General features: G+C 53.7%; 1 protein-coding gene and 1 long non-coding RNA gene across 4 annotated transcripts; one reads left to right on the plus strand and one right to left on the minus strand.

Moving 5' to 3' along the window:
• Nucleotides 1-160: 160 nt before the first annotated feature.
• WDR81 (WD repeat domain 81) lies at nt 161-11,552 on the minus strand. Its single transcript, XM_016138920.2, has 10 exons — nt 7,488-11,552; nt 6,638-6,745; nt 6,177-6,367; nt 5,863-6,053; nt 5,434-5,599; nt 5,190-5,355; nt 3,805-4,494; nt 2,976-3,121; nt 2,501-2,680; nt 161-1,417 (listed from the first exon to the last, which is right to left on the minus strand). The coding sequence occupies exons 1-10, from the start codon at nt 11,167-11,169 to the stop codon at nt 1,097-1,099; spliced, it is 5,841 nt and encodes a 1,946-aa protein (XP_015994406.2). The 5' UTR covers nt 11,170-11,552; the 3' UTR covers nt 161-1,096.
• Nucleotides 11,553-12,012: 460 nt separating this feature from the next.
• Nucleotides 12,013-20,945, plus strand: LOC118603993. Of its 3 annotated transcripts, none has more exons than XR_004951579.1 (2): nt 12,013-18,303; nt 18,637-20,945. It is a non-coding gene; the product is annotated as an uncharacterized LOC118603993 (long non-coding RNA). The 3 variants fall into 3 exon arrangements; XR_004951580.1 differs by having other exon boundaries at nt 12,013-17,674; XR_004951581.1 differs by having other exon boundaries at nt 12,013-16,598.
• The last annotated feature ends 544 nt before the right edge of the window (nt 20,946-21,489 follow it).

The following is a 21,489-nucleotide window of genomic DNA, read 5'->3' on the forward strand; positions in this document are numbered from 1 at the left end:
TGCACAAACCCAAAGCCCTGTCCCCTGTGCTGCCTGAAGAGCAATGATCAGGTTGCCTCCCCACCTCCTGCCTTACTCCTCACCCTCTTCTCAATTCCCTCTAAGCTGCGGGATCACAACTTTTCCCCACCTAACCACCATCAAGAAAAGCCTCACTCAGTTCCATGGCTCTTCCAAAGGATTTATTGGTCATATTTACATCTATTGCAAATAGTAAAGAGGCAGCAGGGGGCCTAGTCCCAGACCTCATTTCTGCTCCAGAATGTGAGAACTTAGAAACACGAGGGTCTACCTGTCCCCTGGGAGAAATCTGAATGCAGAGACAAGAATCCTTCTTGCCCCTTCTCTCAGGGTCTTGGACCGCCACCCCCCTCAACCCCTGCAAGGGTTCCAGGCTCAGGGGCTACCTCCTCAACTCAAGGCACAAACACTGTGGTTAGGGATGGCAGGCAAGGTATGGGGTCACTCCTGGCAGGCACCAGCTAGCTAAGTCCATCTTCCCTCCCCTGATCCTAACCTCTTTCTTGTCCTACTTGTCCCCTACTGGGCAGGTCCTGGTTGGGTGGACACTTAAACGCCAGCTCAAGGCCCTTAAGGACCATGGCCAGCCCTCCTTAGAGGCTAGAGCCCAAGCACCATGGGGTCCTGGACTAGGGCAGCTCCCCTGTCCTTGGGAGACAGAGGCGGAGAGAGCCCAACAAGAAGGGGCAGCAGGGGGAGGGGGGAGCTTGGCTGGAAACTGGGTGGGCAGGGCCAGTCTCCTTTTCCCTTCCCGAGTTTGCCTGTCTCCAGGTGGATCCAGAGGGTAGACCTGGAAGAAGAGAAGGCAGTGATGCTTTCCCAGCTCCTCCTCTTGCTTCCTGCTAGCTAGGAGCAGTGTCTCCCCAAACTGCAAATGAGATCCTTACTGGCAGCGTTGGTGGTCCTGGGGGCTCAGAAGCCCAGATCCACACCCTGCCCTAACTGGCAGGCCATGTGGGTACAGAGTGTATGGGGCCCAAGGCTTGCATGGAGGGAGCTTGTGGGGAAACAAGGGTAAGGAGTGGATTCTTGGAGGATGTCTGCCCACTCGGGTCTAGCCAGCTCCTGTCTCGGCCTATGCCAGGAGGCGGATGACCCCATTGTCTGATCCCAGCAGGAGGTGGCGTTTGGTGGGCAGCAAGGCCAGGCTGGTGAGTGTCCCACGGAAGTTCTCAGAGCTGAGCTTGGTGGTGGCCTGGGAGGGTGGCTCAAGCAGGGAGCAGACACCAATCTTATTTGCCACGGTGCCAGTGACCACCTCACTGCCATACAGGTCGAAGGTGTGGATAGGGTCTGATGCTGACTTGTAGTGGTGCGTGGGCTTCTGCTCCAGCTCCTTCCAGACGGTCAAAGAGTGGTCGGAGGAAGAGCTGACCAAGACGCTGCCTTCCACTGCCTGCTCGGGGACAGGACAGCCTCAGCAGGGCTTGGAGCCTCCTGTGTGCCCACCAAGCCCCAGGGTCTTCCCATTTCCTCCCACAGTACCTCCCAGGAAGACAGGGCATCCTGACCAGTAAATAGGCTGCCACCCTCCCATATCACGTTAAGGTTAATTAACATAAAAATATTCAAGTATAATTAACCTAGTCATCACTATAATTTGAGCACTTACTGTGTTCAGGAACTGTGTAGGCATGCCACATTGCCATATTACCATATTTAATCTTTGTAACAACCCCACAGGGTAGATGCTGTCATTGCTCCCATTTTATGGAGGAAAACTAAGGCTCAGAGAAGTTAAGTAATCATACTGAAGTCACAGAGCCATCAAGTGCTAGAGTCAGGATTAACACTCGGGCTGGCTCCAGAGCCCTCCAGAAAAGTCTAGATTGGAAAGTCAGAATTTAGAGGCACCTGGACCCAGGGTCTCCTGGGGAATCCTGGAGGGGGCCCGGGCAGCGTCCCCTCAGCAGCAGCAGTGCATATCCCTTGACCTCCACTTAGGATGGGGAGGGAATCCCAGTTGCCTGGAGAAATCCTCACACAAGTAGCCCTCTGCCTCCCCTCCTGGGCCTCCCTGAGCAGTTCCCTGAGGGCTGTGATTGAGAGTGGGGCAGGGGCAGAGGTGGTGGCAAGGTTCCCATACTCCTCTGCCCCTGCCCCCATCAGGGCAGCCCAGCAGGGTGCATGGACTCTGCTCAGTGGTCTAGGGGTAGTAAACATCTCCCAGCTGAGCTTTATTTAACCTGAATTGGGTCACGGACAGGACCCGACCCCTGATCCTCCTAGCAAGACAAATATGGACAAGGGTTACTCATTAGAACATCTCCAGGGAGCAGCAGGGTCAGCTCAGCTCCCTAGTGCCCGCCCCTGTGGCCTGCCTCCTACCATGGCCTCGAAGTGCACCTGGCTCCTGACCCTCCCTTATACCTGTCCTTGGGCAGATATCAAGGAGATCAGCTTGAGCCTGTCTTGGGCGGACCCTAAATGGAGGTGGGGTCCAGAGCAGTGAGGAGGGGAAGGGGATCTGGTCTATCACCTTGATCTGCAGGATGTCCCCCTCATGGGCAGGCCAGCCACGCAGAACCAGGCCCGTACGAGTGTCCAGGAGCACCATGAAGCCCGAGGAGAAGCCGGCCACGACACTGCGGCCACTGGGACTAACAGCCAGGGAGCGGACAAGCCCAGGGTTCAGCCCGCCACCCAGGCGGAACTCATGCTGCAAGCAGAGGGAGATGAGCTGAGATGCCGCTGCTGCTCCAACCCGCTTCTCCCTGAGGTCCTGCTCACCCACCAAGCCCACACAGCTGGAAGGTCTGAGCCTCTGTCCCCCATCAAGAGAGAGCGCCTCCCATCACAGGCCAGAGTCCTCCCCGCCCCCCCCAACCCCTGGGGTTTGCTACTGTGGGTGATCTGTCTCCAAACAGAAGTTATGCCCATGCCCTTTTCTCTTTGGGGTCTCTCCCCACTTCCAGGCACTCTGGCCAGGGCTCAGGGAGCTGGACGCCCCTGACCTGCAGTCCAGGCTTCCTGCAATCCACAAAACGCAGGGTTGAGTCAGAGCTGGCCATGGTGATGCTGGTGTGAGGGGCAGGCATGACGGCCACAGCAGTCAGTGGCACCCGGCTGTCCGACGGCTCTACCGTGCGAAGGGTCTTCCCTGACAAAAAAAAAAAAAAAAAAAAAAAAAAAAAAAACAACGGCACAGTGGCCCTACGGTCCCAGAAGCTGATGGAAGAGCCCCAACTCTTCCTATACCCCAACCTATTCCATATCTGCCTCTAATATCCCAGGGAATCTCAGAAAATGCTAGATGTTTCTTGACCCTCCCACCTTCCTGCTTTCACGACCCAACCAGGCTCCTGCTCCTGTCCCCAAAGCAACCTCCTCTCTTAACATAGCACCTACTAACCGAATGTTACCTCTGTGTACCTCAATATTACCCCATCCTCTACCCGCTTCTAGCCTAATTTCTCCTTATAATGATGCCACAAAGCAATGAGGCAATGATTTACCAAATGCATACTACATGCCACATGTTAAGCCAAACCCCCATATGTATTATCTTCTAGACCAGTTGTTTTGATTCTCATTTTACAGATCAGAAAACTGATGCTTCCGACAGCAAAGTGACTTGTTCAAGGTCACTTGGCAAGTTGAGTTGGCAGAGCCGATTCAAATTCAAAATCTAATGGATTCCAAGCCTTAACTGCTCCTCTGTGTGGCCTAACTGGGTCACTTCAAACCACACACCATTACACCCCACCTGTGGACCCTACTCCCAGAGGCCTGGTGGGGTGCAGGATAGCAGCAACAGGTCAGGTCCCACCTGGGCCCACTCACCTGTAAAGGGGTCCCAGACGTGCACAGCCCCATCACAGCTCACCACACACTGCGGGGCCTCAAGCTGGCCCACGAAGAAGACACTCTTGCGGTGCTGGGCATAGGTGAGGCGTGCGGCCATCTCGCTGGTGCCATCCCCAGAGTTGTAGAGTGGCCAGAGGCGCACAGTGCGGTCCTTGCTGCCACTCAGGAAGAAGTCCTCACTGCTCAGGGGTGCCACACACTTGACGGCCCCTGAGTGGCCTGGGAAGCTCTGCAGGCGGATCTGGTGGAAGTGAAAGTGGGCGTCCTGCTGGCTCACACCAATCTCGTACTGCCAGTATGCCAGCCAGTTCCCGCTCAGCCCATGGGCACTCCGTGGCAGCTCCCGCTTCAACGCATTGTCCTCGCTCTCGCTGCCAAGGCCCCCACTGCCCACCCCAGAGATGGGGCCCAGGGGGCCAGAGTTCTCAGGCTGAGAGTTGTCAGGGATCTGGATGCGGTTCCCAACCAGGACACTCCCAAAGGTCCCCGAGTGGCTGTCATCCTGGGGGCAGCCCCCACCCTGGGGGTCTGACTCAGGGCCAGTGCTTGGCACAGTGGGCTCCACGCTAGCAGGGCTGCGACTGCTCGGGCTGATGCTCTCCAAATACAGCCCTGCCAGCTCCCCTACCAGCTCGTGGTTAGGGATGATTTTCTGGATGATGTCACCTGGATGGGAATGGAAGAGGTCCCTAAGATTAGGGAAGATGGCAGGTGGCTGCTACCTCCCACCCAAGGGCTTGGGAACTACAGAAGACATGACAGGTACGGGCTCTGGAACTATGAGTAAGTGACCCTACATCTCTGAGCCTCGGTTTCCTCCCCAGTAAAACATGAACTCATTCATTCACTATGTACACATGAGCACCTTCTTTAGGTCTTGGCGCCATACTAGGCATCAGAAAATAACACTGAACAAGACAGGTCATACTTTCCCTCCCAGAGCTTAGATTTTCAGTGGAGGGATGAAGACTTATCTGATCACAGGGGTGGCTGCTCATCCTACTCTGGGAGATGACATATGTCAATGCTCAGAACAGTGTCTGGCCCATACGAGAAGCTACATAAAAGTGGGCTGCCCATTTCTCTCAGACAGCTCCTAAAGATGTCAGTACATTAGCATGACTCCCCTGCCTTCCTCGGCAACACACTAGGCCATTCCTGTGCTTCCTTACTGACTAACGCTCAGTCCCTGTTATTATGTCACCTTGGGACTCGAAGTCTGAAGACAAATCCCTTTGCTCTAACCCAGAAAACTATGCTTAACACCCACTACTAACTCTTGAGTGCAGGGGGAGCATGGGACCCTCCCAGGGGAAGAGACAACCACAAAGTCTGTGTAAGGGAACATGAGGGGACAGTACCCAACAGGCAGGAGAAGGGCACGTAGATCATATATGCCATCTCCAAGGTGAACACCTTCTGTAGCTCATCCAGCAGGGTGGGGTCCACCAGCCGCTGCTGCCCATCGGAGAAGACCACCTCTGGCAGTTGGCCCTCACTGCGGCCCACAGGATCCAGCTTCAGATCCTGGGGGTAGGAAGCCCAGGGAGTCAGTTGAGTCTACGGCCCCTGCCCAGCCCACGCTAGCCAAGTAGGTCTGCCCACCTGTTGCTGAAGTTCATGCAGCTGAGAGAAGACTTGAAAGAAGGTAGCCACTGGCTCACTCAGGTGCTGCTGGACCATCTCCTGTCCAATGCGCAGGCAGATGAGGGCGATGAGGCTGATGGTTTTCATACACAGGACAGTCCGGGCCTGGGCTCCACTTGGGAACCTGGAAACAAAGCTCACTCTGGGGGACTTGCCCAGAACCCACCAAAAGTTTTAAGTGAAAGGAGCTATTGGTCCAAACAGGATAAGGAAACTGAGGCACAGAAAGAACATGTGGCTTGCTCGGGGTTAGGCAGCTGGGATCAGAACCAGGACTCCTGGTACCCAGTGCAGTGTCACTGGACTTCCCCTCAAGCTTCCCAGTCCCCCACCCACATAGCCCCCATAGCTGGGCTGCTTCCCCCAGGAGATGGAGCAGGGGCTTACCCTGTGATGAGAGAAGTGAGGAAGCTCAGAACAGGCAGCAAGACCTCATGGCTGATACGGGGCAGGATGTCCATGAGAGTGGTGTCTGAGAGGTACACGATGATCTTCTGGGTCAGAGTCACTGCCGCCAGCAGCCCTGCCTCCTTACGGCTGTTCAATCGACTGGGGCTTGAGGTGCTACCTGGGGCCACCTAGGGCCACAGAGTCGTTGAGGGCCAGGCTGCCCCACAGACTGCCTGGAACCCCCAGAGATCCCAGTCCGCTCTCAGGCTCCTCAGACCTCCATCCCCCAGCCTGCCAAATCAGAGACTAACCAGGTAGCTGATGTAGGGCAGGTACTGGTAGGTGAGGACAGGCTCCCCATACAGATGGGCAATGTGGAGGAGGCAACTGAGCACAGGCCCTGACACTATATCACCCAAGACCGGTCTCTTCTGGTAGATGTTGCCGGCACTCAGCGGGGGGCTCTCGCCACTGCTCACAGTGAACTGCTGCCGAGTAGAACCTGCCAAGGAAGGGCCAGCAGCCTTGAGTGCTAGTGGAGACCAGGAGGGCAGTCGGCCCTCCGGGGACCAGAGTGGTTGCCACTCCCACTCATTCTAGGCTGGGGTCTGCCCTATGCCCTACCTAAGGAAGGAAAGTGCTTACAGACTGGGACCCAGGACCTGGCCAGGAGGTAGTCTGTGGTGGGAGTGGGAAGGATTCCCTAGAGGGGACGAAGATGGGCAGATGGCCTGGAAGAAGCTTCATCTCCAGCACTGACCAGAGACCTTACCAACATAACACGATGTCAGCAGGCGGAGCAGGTTCCGGGCCACGTGGCGAGAAGCCACTGTGGGGCCGAGTTTGGCGGACAGCCAGCGGACCATCTTGCAGGCCGTATCTGCAGGACGGGAGCAGACCCTGAGCTCATCAGATAATGGTGGCTCACTACTCCTCCCTCCCCACTCCTTGGCACCCCACCCAGCCAACTCTGCCTACCACTCTGCCAAGGAGCTCAGCCTGACCCTGGTCGCCCCATACCACCACCCTCCATTGAGCAGTGGCAGAGGTGACCTATGGGACTCTGGCTTTGGGGTTGGTCCAGGTTATCCTTTCAGTAAATCTTCAGCTAATAAATGAGGCCCTGGCTGTGCTCTAGCTACCACCCGCTCTGGCCTCTACTCCCTCCTCTGCCCCCTACTCTTTTAGTCTAACTATGCTGGCCTTTTACTGATTCTTTAATGAAACCATGACAGCCTCAGAGTCTTGCACATGCTATGCCCTCTGTATGGAATGCTCTTCCCACTGAAGACTCTGCCATTTTTGCCTAGCTACCTCCTACTCATGGAACCTCAAATGGCCCTACTTTCAAGGAAGGCTTCTCTGACCCCTGAAAACTAAGTCCAAAGCCCTGTTTTATATTCCCTCGTAGCACCCAGCCATGTTTATTACAGCACTACCATACCTTGTGCTCACATAGGACTATCTACAACGTGGCACCTCCTCTGCTAGATGTGAGCTCTAGGAGGGCAGGCCCACAACTATGCTGCGTGTGGATATGCTCGATCCACTGCATGGTGCAGCAAATGTTGAATGAAAACCAGATGACTGTTTAACCAACACCTCCAGGCCTGAGAACTCACCAAGAAGGATCTTCTGTTCTTTGCCCTCCAATTGCTCGGTCAGCGGCTCCTCTTCTACCTCCCCATCTGCCCCGCTGCTACTGGCCACAACCGTATCCATGGACAGCACCGTGTCAGAGAGAGTGAGCTCAGATGCCCCAGCGACTTCTTCTTGCCCCGCCTCCCCATCCTCCTCCTCCAATACTACACTGCCTTCCTCTGCCTCCTCTTCCTCCTCTGAGTCTTCACTATGCTTCAGGTCTTGGCTGCTATCACCCGACCTAAGGCTGCTCTTGTCCACAGGGGTGCCCCCCTCATCTGCAGCCCGCTCCTCGCCCTCGCCCAGAGAAGTCTCGCTGGTGCTGCTCTTGTCACTCAGCCGGCCCAGGCTCAGAGCCTCAGCCTCCTGGGGCTGTGGGGACTCGGCCACATAGAGCCCAGCTTGAAAGTCCTCTGTTTCAGGGAGGTCGGCCTGGTCATGGAAGCTGACACCAGATGTATAGTCTGGGAGCCCAAGGCCTGAGGAGGCAGCAGGCTCCTCATCCATCTGAATCTCCTCCCCAAAGGCACAGGAGCTGGGCCTTGCCCCTGGAAGCCCACTTTCCTCATCCTCGGCAGCTCCTGTCAGGCCCTTGCTTTCCTCCTGGGAGGCCTCCACACCAGCCAGCACCTGCAGGACATGAGGCAGCAGGTGGACGAGAAAGGCCTGCAGGCCCAGCCGCACCATCAGCTGAGCCACAAAGCAGTCAGTGTATAGGTAGAAGCGGCCATGAAGCAAGCAGGGGCTCTCGTAGGCACCAATGAGAGGCTTCAGTAGGTACTTGTTAGCATTTTTGGGGCCCAGTGCCTTGGCAACAGGTTCAAATAGGTACCAGGCTGTATACACGGCCGTGTGCTCCTCAGACATGAGTGACAGCACAAAGGGCAGCAGGATCTCCAGCCCCTCTGGGGTGATGTCACTCAGCACTGCACCCAGTTGCTGCCATAAAGTAAAGACCAACTCCCGCCCCTGAGCCTCATCCTCCACGCGCTTTGCCTGGTACAGGAGGATGAACTTGTGCAGTGCGGGGAAGTATGAAGGGAAGGGAACCACAGAGCTGAAGGGGCTGAGGAGCTGGGCTGGGCAGGGTGGGGGCAACCCCTGGGACACAGGCCTGTACTGAAACAGTGGGCCCAGCTTGCCCTTCCCTGCTACCACAGGGCCTTCAGGTCCACTCAGCTGCAGAAGCATGTCCAGCACAGGCTGCAGAGACACAGGGATCTCCTTGGGGTGGCGTGTGCAGAGCCCCCGAACAGCCTCAAAGCGCACCCACAAAGGTGCGTCAGGCTGTAGTGTTCGGACTTTGGTGGCAAACACCATCTCAGCCAATAGGATACCCAGTGCCTGCATGTCCCGATGGAAGAGGTCCCACAGCTGCACAGGTGGCTGGACCTGGGGCTGCTCGGGCACCTCCAAGCGGCCCCCTAGGCCTTTGGTCAGGAAGTTGCCTAGTTTCTCCAGTTCTTCCAGAGCCTGCATGGGATTGAAGCCCTCAGGAAGAAGAATCTTCCCCTCCTCACCTTCCCCAGGGTCTGCTCCAGTAGCTTTATTCCTGCGACCCATTCGAGAGGCTGAGGCCACTGAGAAAGACAGGAGGCCTGGGGGGGCTTGACTGGAGGAGGAAGAGGAGGGGCCCAGCTGGTCACCTGTTTTCCCAGCAAGGGAAATGGAATCCAGAGCTTCTGTGGCCTGTTCCAAGTCATCTTCCCCTGTCACTGGCCTGTCTCTGGCCCAGCCAGCCTCACAGGGAGTAGCCTCCAAAACCAGCCTGCCCACTCCATTTGTAAGTTGCCCTGGGAAGTCCTCCCGGCCTGTGCTCTCTTGGATGTTCTGGAATAACAGCCGAGGGATGAGTGGAGGCTCAGGGGCAAGGGTAGCAGCCCCAGCCATGCGCTGGGGGTGTGGCTGGTCAAAGAGCTGCACCACACCATAGCTGGTCAGGTGCGTGTGGGCGTCCACCAAATGCAGACACACATTCTTCTCCTTCACAGCCTCCTTCCCCTGGAGTTTGTAGCCGAAGGTGAGGTCGATCCAGTGGTGTAGGTCCTGGGATACCTCACGGCTCTCCAGCAGTGCCCGGTGGGCAGCCACAAACTCTTGGCTGGAGCTACACCAGGCTGGCACATCCAGGTCAGGCATATCAGGATGGATGGAACAGAAGATGGAGGGATCAGTGTAAAATTCAGGGATACACTCGTCAGGTGTCCAGTTCTGCATACGTTCCATACTGGCAGGGTACTCATGGGGCTCCCATTGTGCCCGCACATGTCCACACAGCACTGACCGGGGTGTGCGCCGAGCCTTGTACACATAGTATGTGATGTCGGAGAGCACGTCTGAGATATGGTGAGGAACATGAGGTGGCTCTCCGCCACCTGCACCACCTGCCACAAACGCCTGCCGTGTCATCTCATATGTAAAGTCCAGCTGCTTATCTCCCTTGTTGAGGCGGAACTTGGACTTGCGCAGGTCTCGGAAGCGCCCATGGGGTGTGGTAAAGTCCACCACCCACGGCAACACTGGGTGGTAGTTGGGATCCCCCTGCCGCCGACCTGCCAACCGATTCAGCTGCATGAGGTAGTGGAAGTTGCTGATGCGACCATGGACCCAGTCTAGCACAAGGCCCCTAAGTTCTTCTTGGCAGGTGGAACACCCAGGTCCTCTTCCTTCCTTTTCTCCAGGCTCAGGGCCTACCCCATCCCTTGCTACAGGAGTCTCCTCATCATCATTCTCTTCAGGCCTCTCATAAGCACTAAGGTCCAGCCGGAGCTCGCTACAAAGCTTCTCATCCACAGCAATGTGGTGCAAAGATAGGGCCCCACAGGCCAGTCCCTGCTGGTGACAGGCATCCATAGCCCTCAGCACACGGAAAAGAATGAAAAGCACCTTGGCTTGGCTGTTGGTCAGCTTGGCAGGACTGAAGGTGACCACATCATGCAAGGAGAACTGTACATAAGGGTGCACTACATACAGCATCTCTGGGGACTCCAGCAGGGCCTCAGCTCTCAAAAGACTGGGACAAGCCTGGCTGCCCTGAGGGGGACAAGGGTCATCTCTGGTATATGCTGGGCATTGGGTAGCTTCGCCCACTGGCAGGAAGGAGTAACCATAGACCCTCTGTAGAGCTTGTCGAACTGAGTCCAGGGCAGGGACAGCTGAGGGGGCAGGGCTATGACTATAAGGCTGCCCATAAGTATGATATGCATGGCGCCACAGGTTGCGATAATTCTGGGCAGCCACATCCTGCATGAAGCTATTGAGAGTTTCGGAGCTGCAGGACCCCTCCTCAAAGGGCATGCCGCCGCCCAGCGGGTAGGACAGCCTGCGTTTCCGCAGTCCATGCACCTCTATGCGCGTCCAGCCTGGGGGCAGCCTCTGCACCGAGCGTTGCAGGAGAGTCTTGACTTCCGCTTCGCCCACGCCCTCTGCCCTGGGGCAGGGTCCCGAGGGCAGTCGGCGCTCGCGGAGACTGGCCAGCCAGCGCACGGGGACTAGGGCTACCACGTGAGTGCCCCCCGGGGCCGGAGCAAGCTGCCGGGCATCGATGTTCAGGTCTCTCTCCACGCTCTGGAGCAGCTCCTCCATGTTAGGGCTTGGGGGCGGGGACCAGTCCTTGACCCCGGTGGTAAGAGCGACTTCTCGCCCCCTACTCCCCAGTGCCATCCCCTCCTGGCCACCTGGGGGCAGCGCGGGGTCGAGTAGGGCCAGGGCCCTCCTCGCAACGGCTTCTGGGTGCCAGACTGGCTGGGTAGGAATGGGAGAGGGACAGGAGCTGGGGCGGAGGCGGCAGGGGCGGGCCAGGGACAGAGGATCGGCGAGCGGGGCGCTCTTACCCTTCTGCAGGGTCCTGCGCTCCTGGCGCTGCAGGGCGGGCGCTGCGGGGTGCCAGCGCCCTGCTCCACAGTGACGGGTCAGCTGACGCAGTTCACGTGATCGCCTCGGTACGGAAACAACCGCACGTGGCCCAAGCGCGGGGGAGCGGACGGGACCCCGCCTTTCGCCCGCGCCAGCGCGCTGGGGGTTTCGGCGCCCTTCCTCCTAGCACTCTGCTCAGGGCTGGTGGCGGCTTCGTTTCCTCTGCGGCTGAAGGGGACTCCAGGAGGCCCGCCAGTGCGGGCAAGGGGGATGCTGAACCACCCACGAGATTTACTCTCCTCTCCCTGCTTCCTCCTGCACGCTCCAGAACGCTGATCTAGGGAGGCTCTTCCCAGAGATCCCAGCATTTAGCGGGCTGATTCCCCCCCTCCCGCCACCGCCTTTACAGATTAGAAACCCAAGGCAGAGGTGGGACTTTTGACATCGAGTGCCTTCAGCGCCTCCGTGCTGCCTTCCAAAAGAAACTTTTAATTTTCCAAAACATTTCATCAGTAACATTCCTTTTGGTCTTCACAAAACACTGTGAGGTACGGAGTACGATTATTACTGTTTATATTTTCAGGTGATAACCAAGAGCCACCAAAAGAGGCTTATCCAAGTGACAGAATGGAGATTTTCTGCCTTGGAGTCCTCCCCACTGAACAGCCCCTCTTCTCTCTTAAATATATATCTTCCTTTCTTCCTTTCTTCCTTTCTTTCTTTCTTTCTTTCTTTCTTTCTTTCTTTCTTTCTTTCTTTCTTTCTTTCTTTCTTTCTTTCTTTCTTCTTTTTCTTTTTTTTTTAAATTCTGGGCGATCTGAGGAATGGAAGTAGCCAAGTTCCCAGAGGCCTGGAGTTCTTGAGAGGAAATGTTCCCCCAGGACTTCCTGTTGAAGATCAGCTTCTGCGGTGTCACAGAGCCTGCCTGCTGTGGTCAGAGCCTTGCAGATGCCACCGTGGCTGGGGGGAGGGTGCAGCGTGGGTTAAGGAGCAGAAACCAGAGAGCTGGCACCAGAACTACATGACTCCTTCAAGGGGTCTCAGTTCTGACTCATTTACAAAACAGATAGGCCATTGTTTTCTGTGAAACCACTGGCTCTGTTTTTTTTGAGTCTCACTCCTAGAAGGAGAGTTTGCCTCATGTAGAAGTTTGGTGTAGAGGTATGGGGGTTCCATAAAGACATTTAAGAAAATCTAAAGTCCAAGTTAGGAGACAAGAATGGCTCTGCCATGATCTGATTTCAACTGTATTCTCTTTCTTGATGGGGCAACCAGAGCTCCTGATGCGCTTGTCACAGGACCTTGGGCAGTAATAACTTAAAACCACCTTTTATCGAGCACTGACTGATTAGCAATCCAGGCACCATGCTAAGCACTTTGCATACCTTGTTTTGTTTAATTCTCACCACTACCCTTTCAAAAAGAAATTTTTATACCCATTTTAGGATGAGGAAGCCGATTACCTTAGGTAACTTGCCCAAGGTCACATAGATAAGAAGTGGTAGAGCCAGGATTCAAACCTAGGCCTATCTCATCCTAAAACCAATGTTTTCTGTACTCCTTGGCCATGCACTATTGGTGTTTTCACCTGGGAAATTAGGTGTTCCTTGACAATCTCGCATCCCCAACTTTGGTCTGTGTATCTGAGACTAAGGGATGGGTTTTGGTCATCTAGAGGTAGTGCCTGCTTCTTTGGGTCCACCTGGTCTTTGCTTTGGTCTCAGTTTACCTAGATTGATAGGCACTTTTTCTTTCATCAAGTCTGTGTGTACCCTGCCCTCTAGTGGTTTTGGTTTGCAATGCAACAATGACCTTGCATGTAACTAACCTTACCTCTTTGAATACTTATTTCTCTTGAGGAAAGTCCTTGCAGTGCTGGGCACTGGTGTACTAAGATTTCTGGGGCAATGACACCTTCTCCAATCCCAGCCCTAAAACTATGGTTTTCAAATTTTATGATGTACTTCTCATTGAGTAGTCCGAAGCGAGACGCAGGAATCTGAATTTTTAGCAAGCACCCTAGGTAATTCTGATGCCAGCAGTCTGCAGGCCACATATTAAGATAAATAATGCTCTGTAGCAGCTCTATTCCCAAATTCCCCCAAATCCCAACCCAAGCACCCTTGGGCTTTTGGGAATCTGGGACCAAATTAGCCGCTCCCCTTTGCCAACTTCAATATTGAGTTGCCAGGAAGTCATTGCTCGGATTGTCAGGGAAGCTGCAGCTTTCCCTGCTGACAGTCAGCCCTTGCTGGGTGAGGCTAGCCTTTGCTGATCTGACAGGAAGAAAAGTAAAAAAAGCTAACATTTAGTACACCAACTGTGGGTCAGTGGGCCAGGTACTGTGCTGGGTGTTTTTAAACAATCTTTTTTTTAATCCTTACAATAAACCATGAACTTATTATTCATTCTATTTTGTAGATGAGTAAATTGAAGCTCAGAGATGTTAAGTATATTCATCAAGCTCACAACTGGTAAGAGCTGGAATTTAAATCCAAGTTTGTCCAACTCAGTGGTTCTCAACTGGGGACGATTTTGGCCCCCAGGGACCATTTGGGATGTCTAGAGACACTTTTGTTGTTGGGGTGGTGGGGCAGGGTATTTTGCTAATGGTATCTTGGGGGCTATGGATGCTGGCCCCACAGGACAGCCCTCACAACAAGAAATTCTCAAACCCAGAATGTCAATAGTGCTGAGGTTGAGAAACTCTGGACTCAAAGCTTGTACTTTTGCCCTATAGAGTAGGATAGTGAGGGGATGGAGACTTAGCAGAACAAAATGGAGAAGGGCCTACCCCAAGGGCCTCGGATGGGAAGGGGATGGGACATCTGTGCTAAGGATAATGGAAATGGAACAGCTGGTGAGATTTCTCTTCCTTCCAAGCTTGGCCAAGGCCCTGCTCAGTTTCTCCCAACTTGCCAAGTCAGTCCTGGGACTTCACACTAAGCTTGTCCTAGAGTGACCCTGACTCCCAGCTCAGGGTGAGGGCAAAATATTTACCTAGGTCTTCCTGCAGAACTTCCCAGCCAAGCACAGGGGCAGGTGCTTTCCACCTGCAGCCCCTGGGAAACTCCACCTTAGCTCCCTTGCTGTGGAGGGTGAGAGCATATAAAAACTAGAGCGGCCAAGGGCCAGGTGGCATCTAGAACAGTTAGAAGTGGAGCGAATGGGCATAGCCAGGAGGATCCCTTTAGCAGGCTCCTGTCTGGGGAGATATAGGGCAGCTTGAGCAGACAGTAATAGGTAGCTGGCCTGAGTAGCAGGATTCTGATCCTGAGGTTTGTTTTTCACAGCCATTCTTCTCCTCTAGGCTTGGTCCGCAGCTTCACTAAACTTTCCCCAGTACCCATTCCTGGAGCCCCCACACACTTATCCAGTCTCTATTCTGGGCCTCCCCAATACTGGCCTCCCTTATTAGACTAGGGTGGGCGAGTAGAGCTGACTGTGCTGACAGGAAATACCTCTCGTTCCAAGCTCAGAACCTCTGAAGAAACAGCAGACTGGGGCATGGAGGTGTATGTGGGGAGGGAGGAGGCAGGTAGAGACAGTCCTAGAGAGAAAAGAGGAAAGAATATACAAGCAGGTCCCCCAATCTCCTTTCAAAGGAGATTGAAAGGGTTCAATCTCCTTTCCCTCCCCATCCATGGGGGAGTGGATAAGGGGATGGAGTAAGGCAGGCCAGGAGGAAGATGTGGTAACAGCTGATTCGTCCCCTGAAGTCATACTTTCCAACAATCAGCTGTTACTGGGGTGGAAGGCAGGAAGTTTCCTTAAAGGCACAATGTTCTGAACACAAGCTCAGGATTCTGGAGTTCTTAGGAACTATAGCAATCACTTGGCAGAGCCTGTATTTAATACAGAAGGAACTATCTCACACTCTAGGCTAATCCTTCCGGCTCAATTACCCTCACCTCTCATTTTGAGATTATGGAAAAGTCATGGATCCCTGTGTACACGTTTCTCTTCGTTGGGGTGGGGGCAGTGATGAAGTGGGACGGGTCTAAGACTGGGCCCTTTAAATAAGCCGTCCAGCAGCTTTTGCCAAGTCATTGGGTTCCTTTCAGTTTTTGCCCATCCCCCGCCCCTCTAGACTCTGATTGGGCCCTGGAGAAGGAGCAGCCTCCTCATTGGTCTCTACCTTTGAAATCTCTCCCTAAGTAGGCCTGAGTCAGTGAAAATCTTCTGGAGGGCGGGACAGAATGGGGGTATTAGGCAGAGATAGATGATGGGGTTGCTGACCAGTTGTACTTTGACATGGCCTATGGGTTTGACCACAAGTCTTCCTTCTACTCTCAAATGAAGACTGTGCTATGAAATTTTTGTCAGGAATTGGTTCTGTCTGCGACTGGGACGAGACCATCTTCCGCAAGAAAAATCTCCTGATCGGGAAGCCTCCACCTCCAGGAGGGGTGGGCTAGATCTCTCCAGGGAAAGCTGGGGCTAGGCGAGGTGAGCATTCCTCCCTCTCCCTCAAAGCCCTCAGCGGTTCTTATCTAGTGGAAGAGTCTGCTGCCCTGAGGGCTGATTTCCACCTTCAGTTCTGCCCACTCTTGCTGCTTCGTCTGCTCCACCTTTTCTCTGAGAGCTATCGCCTCCTGCAGAGGTCAGCGAATCCATTTTAGGTTTGTCTAGAAGAAGCACTCATGGCTATAAAAAGGAGGGACTTATAGCCCTTTAAGGACTTAGCTGGGATGGATTCAGAGAAGAGTTTAAAAATGCCAACTCACAGAGCGCTCTGGATTCTGGGAACGAGGTGTCAGACCGAGAACTACATTGACCAATATGCACTGCAAACACACACGCCCTTACTTCCTTCTGCTCTTTAGGACTCTGGTTTGACGTAGCGCTCTTCAAAGCGAGTATCCTAGGCGGAGGGCTGAGCCACACCTTTTCACCTATTGGTCAGCTCGTGAGTTGGTGGGCGTGGCTTTAATGCAACTCCACTAAGCAAAGGGGTGACCTCCTTGCCAATTAGAACTAAGACAGCCGGAGAGGCGGGACAAGGGCGAAGGGCTGGCTCCCCCGAGTGGGTGTGGTCACGCTGCCCGCGAGTTGGCGGTGATTGGCCCTGGGCGGTGCAATCGCAACTTGTGCGTCACGACGCCGCCAGCTGATCGGAGACTGGAGCCGGTGTGTGCTGGGCGCTGGGAAGAGAGCGCCGCCGGCCGCGGGGAACGGACGCACTGATTTGCTCCCTTACCCTCAGGCCCCCCCCCCACACACACACCCAGCACCAGGTGGGTGTGAACTGGGGTCCTGGCAGCACAGGAGGGAACCGTGCTAACGGAGTAATAGGGGCAAGTAGGGTCCTGGCGGCCACACCCTGCCCTTCCGGGGGAGTGGAGAGGGGGCAGCGGGGGCAGGGGCGCTCCAGGGGAGAGTAGCCTGGACTGGCTGGAGTAGTGTGTCAGGAGGTTTTTAAAAAGAGTCTGGGACAGAAGTACTGGTGGAAAGTCTTACGGAGTATCTGGGAGGAAGGTAAGGGGCCAGCGGGCTGGGGGCGGCTAACCTCGGCGTCCTCTGGTCAGAGGATACGGGAACCGGCCACCCAAGCAGGGTAGGATTTGTATGCGGCGTGTAGGGGTAGGGTGCTTTGCCTCTACCGGCACTCAGTAGATCAGAGCCAGCTGAGCGCCCTGGCAGGGAAGGGGTCTCTGGGCGGGCCAGCCCCTCCTCTCATTCCCTCCAGGAGATGTTATGTAAGGGGGGAGAGGAGGGGAGTAGGGGGCGGCGGTGCCGTGGGCCTTATGCAACCCTAAGGTTAGGGTTTCATCGCGGTTGGTGGGGAGAGCGGGCAGGAGGAGGGCCTGGAAACTCTACCCCCCTCCCCAGCCTAACTAGCCGTCTTGAGCAGAGAGAAGGTCACCTCTGCACCTCCCCCAAGCCTGTCCAGTTGTGGGGCCCCTAGCCCAGGCCTGGCCCTGACCGCCTGGGAAGCCGGCTGGCTGGGTGGGGCGCCTGGGTTAGTCATCACTGGGCTCCCTCTCTCCCCACCTCTCGGCCAACTCTTGGCCCCTCCCCGTGGCCTCCGGCTAAGCTCTCGCCCCCACCTCCCTTCGGCCCTAGTTCCAGCCTCCAACTCATTTGGCCTGTCACCCTGGCTGTCAGACTGGGCTGGAAGCTGTCAGGGTGCCAAAGGGTTGATGGAGCAGCTGGTCAGAGGGTCAGTGCCCTGGACCCACCCCATCCTGCAGCCAAGGGCACCTGCTTGGCACAGACTTTCAGCAACCGCTGAGTCCTATGGACTGACCAGAACCGGCTCAGACAGAGGGGAATGGGAAGGAATTGAGACTGGTCACCTGGGATAAAGAAGGTACCACAAAGTTTATGCCTCCCAAGAGGGTTTTGTAATTTGAACACCTCCCACCCCCACCCTAATCTTTCTTACCCTCTGAGTATAGAAATCTCTTGGCAAGACCACCTTGACCCCTCCCGTTGTCATCGGCCATGCCCTTGGGCAGAGTGTCAGCACACACCCGCTCTCCCCAGCTCTTAGCCCCCAAGCCTGCCACGCCCCCAGCCCCCTCCCTGGGCCATGCTGCAGGGCCCGGCTTTTCCTGCTGATTCATGCGTTGGAACTGTGGGGGCGGGGCTTGGAACTTGGAACAAAGTTCAGACATGGAGGGGCCGGCAGACAGCCTGGAATTCATACCAGATGTACCCGGAATGCGCAAGCGGAATGCCTGGCATTTGAAAGTCCTGGGGAGGCTGCCCAATCTTTCTTCCCTCCAGCCTTTGGTTCCATCCTTCCTCACAGTTCCAGGAGCCTCTGCTGACCTTCCAAACTCTAGATCTCCTCCTTTCCTCACTCTTCCCCAAATGCGGGCTCCCTGAAACTCTTCTTTCAGCTAAACTCCCTGGGAACAAGTCAGTTGGACTGATCACTGAATTCACATTTCTGGACTTGAGATACAACTTCTCACCTTGTAACCTGGGTGACAGGTGGGATGTGCCCGGGGTCCCCAGGTCCTGCCTTCTCTGAATGTTCAGTAGGCTGGGTTCCTTTATGGGTAGCTGGGGCAAGGGGTGGGTGAGAGCAGGCCTGGGTTTCCACAGTGTTCAGTTCTGGAAAGAGGAGCAAGGGAAGTATATTTAGAGCTGCCTCTTGCTTCTCGCAGAAGTTTTAACAGCTCCTGCAGGCTCAGGTTAGAATCAGGGACCCTTTATTAGAAAGCCAAGTATCTGCTGGGGCTGGACTTTGATGGTCAGTGGAAAAGTGTCCCTGTGACGTGGCCCTGCTCAGATCTTTCCCATTTTTCTTCCCTTTCCCTATAGGATCCTGTACCTCCCACACTCTCTCACCTGGCTGAGCCGCAGTAGTTCTTCAGTGGCAAGCTTTATGTCCTGACCCAGCTAAAGCTGCCAGTTGAAGAACTGTTGCCCTCTGCCCCTGGCTTCGAGGAGGAGGAGGAAGAGGAGAAGGAGCTGCTTTTCTCTTCATCTGGAAGGTGACAGAACTGGGGATGGGAAGGTCTGAACAGTGAGAGTGATGATACCTTTTGGGAAAGGGAATCCTGTTCAATAAGAGAGCCTTCACCCCAATTGGCCCAGCAAGAGGGAACAATTTTAGATTAGAGACCTTGGCTGACTTAGGGAATAATAGATGGCTCTGACTACCTAGGCTTAGTTAGTCGTGATGTGATAATGGGAACAAGTGAAGCAAAGAAAACCCTGTACGCCCCTTTACCCAGGTGTCTTTCTTAGCCCTCCTTCCTTGTCCCCTATTCTTTACACTGACCTTCCCAGGTGAGGTCTAGAAGTAAGTTTCTTCTCAGAGAAAAAGTCCTACTGAAACTCTTGTCTAAGTAGTCGTCCCTCTGCTCTTACCTATCCTTGGACTGGGCCCAGACTGTAGATTCAGGGATTTTCACCTAAATATGGGATCCTTAGACTTTGTGTCTCAACTTCTCCACCTACCTGTGAGATGGCGAATCACTTACTTAAGTGTACATGTAGGAATCAGAAACCCATTTGTGCAGACTCAGAGCTTGCGGTAGGAAAAAATACAGCTTTTCACATAAGCTATTGCCCCTCCTGACCATAACTCCAGGATCTGGAGGGGGGAGTATTGAGGGGAGGGGCTAGCAGGAGCTCAGCCTGACTGAGGGGGCAAAGGTACCTCCAGGCTTCCTCTGCCACCCAAAAAAGGCCTGCAGCCTCTGATGGGGTTCCAGCTACCACTGCTCTCTTTCTTTCCTCACTTTCCAGGATAGTGTATGAGACTCATCTCAGGCCTATGCAGGCAGGATATTCTCGCCTCCAGCAACCAGGAGAAATGAGTTGTGGGACATGACCCCCATTTGGGGCATCAGGTAGTATAAACCTGCCATCCCCAGCTCCTGATCCAGTCTCACTCTTGGGCTCAGGCTTTAGTGTGTGATTCAGCTTTGGCCCAGTCTCCCTGCCTGAAGGTGGGCATGTTCAGGGACTGTAGGAAACTGTTCCATTTTGGGGAAGGAGGTATGTAGAGAGCTGTGTTCTATTCCCCATTTATGAGAACCTGAAAGATTGAGGGTAGAGTAGACCATTGAACCCAGCACTGCTGTAGCCCAAGCTGAATGTATGGGACTGTGATAGAAGGGGAAGAGTAGACTGAGTCCACCCATAAACCACGACACAGATTGCTCTGTCCCTGGACATTGCTTCTATCCGTTTTTCCCTCCTCATCTTACTGGCCACAGTGTCTCCCCCTCCAGCCCTGGGTATGTGACTCTGTCATCCTCACCTTTCATGGAGCAGAGATGAGGAAGAGCAGCCTGGGAACACAGAGGCAGGCAGAAGACCAGTGGAGGACAAGACTGGGAGAGCACAAGGTCTTGTCTGGGCACCCTGCAGAGGGGACCCATAAAGGCCAGGAGCACCCCAGGAAGAGGGAGGACAGCCAGCCTTCATAAAGGACAAGCTTCCAGCTACCTTCTTCATTTCACCATTTCTCTCCAGCCTTACTGCCTCCCTCAGAGATGTGGGATCATATTAAAGTGTCCCGTGGCTTCATCCTCTTCCACCTTTCCTCTACCCTGTAATTTTTATATAGGGAGCTTACAAGAGAAAGAGCTAGCTGTGAAAGGTCATACACAGAAAATTCATAAGAGAAATTCAAATTAATAAAAGCATGAAAAATGTATTTCATTATTAATTAAAGAGAGGCAAATATAGCTGCAAGCATTTTTCCCATAGCAAACTATAACAGAAAAAATAAGACCCAGTTATTGGCAAAGGAGTACTAAAATAATGCTCCCATACGTTGCATATGATAGAACAAATTGATACAGCCTTCCTGGATGTCTTTGGAAATATATATCAAACATATTACCATGGCCTTTGACCTAGTGATTCTAAATTTGGAGATTCATCCCAAGAAAATAATGAAAGATTTAGTTATAAGATGTTCATGCCAACATTGCAATAGAGAAACACAGGAAGCATCTCTCTAATTGGGAATTCATTTCTGCTGTAATGAAAATTTGCAGTTGGGGATTGTTCAAATTATTGTATATCCATCCAGATGGTGGAATACTGTGCAGCCATTAAAAATCATGTAGAACATTTGACTGGAAATAAAAATAGTCATTGAATATGAAAAAGGTTGTAAAAATAATGTGTATTATGTGATTCTAATTTTGTTTTTTAAGACATAGGTATATACATAAAACAGATAAAGACTGAGAACACACTCCAAAATATTAATAGCAGATTACTTTGGAGGGTGGATTAAGGTAACTGTAATTTTCCTCTTCAATTTTTTCTGTAATTTACACATTTTCTACATTAATTGTATGTGGCTTTCATATAACAAATAAAATTTAAAAGAATTTGTAATAAAAAAAAAAACAGGTTTTGAGAGGTGGATGTGGAATAATGAAAGAATACCCTGAGTTCCTTGGACTTAGTGGATTTTCAGTGGAGAAAGGGGTTTGTGAGAGTGTTTGCGGGAACACCCATTGATTTATGAAGTTCATTCTTTGGGAGTAGCAGGAATCCACCCTCTCCATGCACAGGAAATGGCTCTCTGAATTGCTGGCTGTCAGCCAGCTAAAGAAGTGTGGAGTAAGACAAGGAAAACAGTAAAAACCTATCACTCTTCAGGAAATAGGGATTGGGGGGAAGATTTTTCTCTCCAGGCTGAAG

This window comes from Rousettus aegyptiacus, unplaced genomic scaffold, assembly GCF_014176215.1.
Source record: "Rousettus aegyptiacus isolate mRouAeg1 unplaced genomic scaffold, mRouAeg1.p scaffold_m13_p_6, whole genome shotgun sequence".
NCBI classification, from domain to species: domain Eukaryota; kingdom Metazoa; phylum Chordata; class Mammalia; order Chiroptera; family Pteropodidae; genus Rousettus; species Rousettus aegyptiacus.

Bases quoted from the DNA above. Each gene is read 5' to 3' on its own strand.
- WDR81 (XM_016138920.2), bottom strand. From the start codon at position 11,169: ATGGCACTGGGGAGTAGGGGGCGAGAAGTCGCTCTTACCACCGGGGTC. The intron at 6,746-7,487 runs GTGAGTTCTCAG...CCCGTCCTGCAG, and splicing joins AGAACAGAAGATCCTTCTTG to ATACGGCCTGCAAGATGGTC. The intron at 6,368-6,637 runs GTAAGGTCTCTG...CTTCCTTGGCAG, and splicing joins GCTGACATCGTGTTATGTTG to GTTCTACTCGGCAGCAGTTC.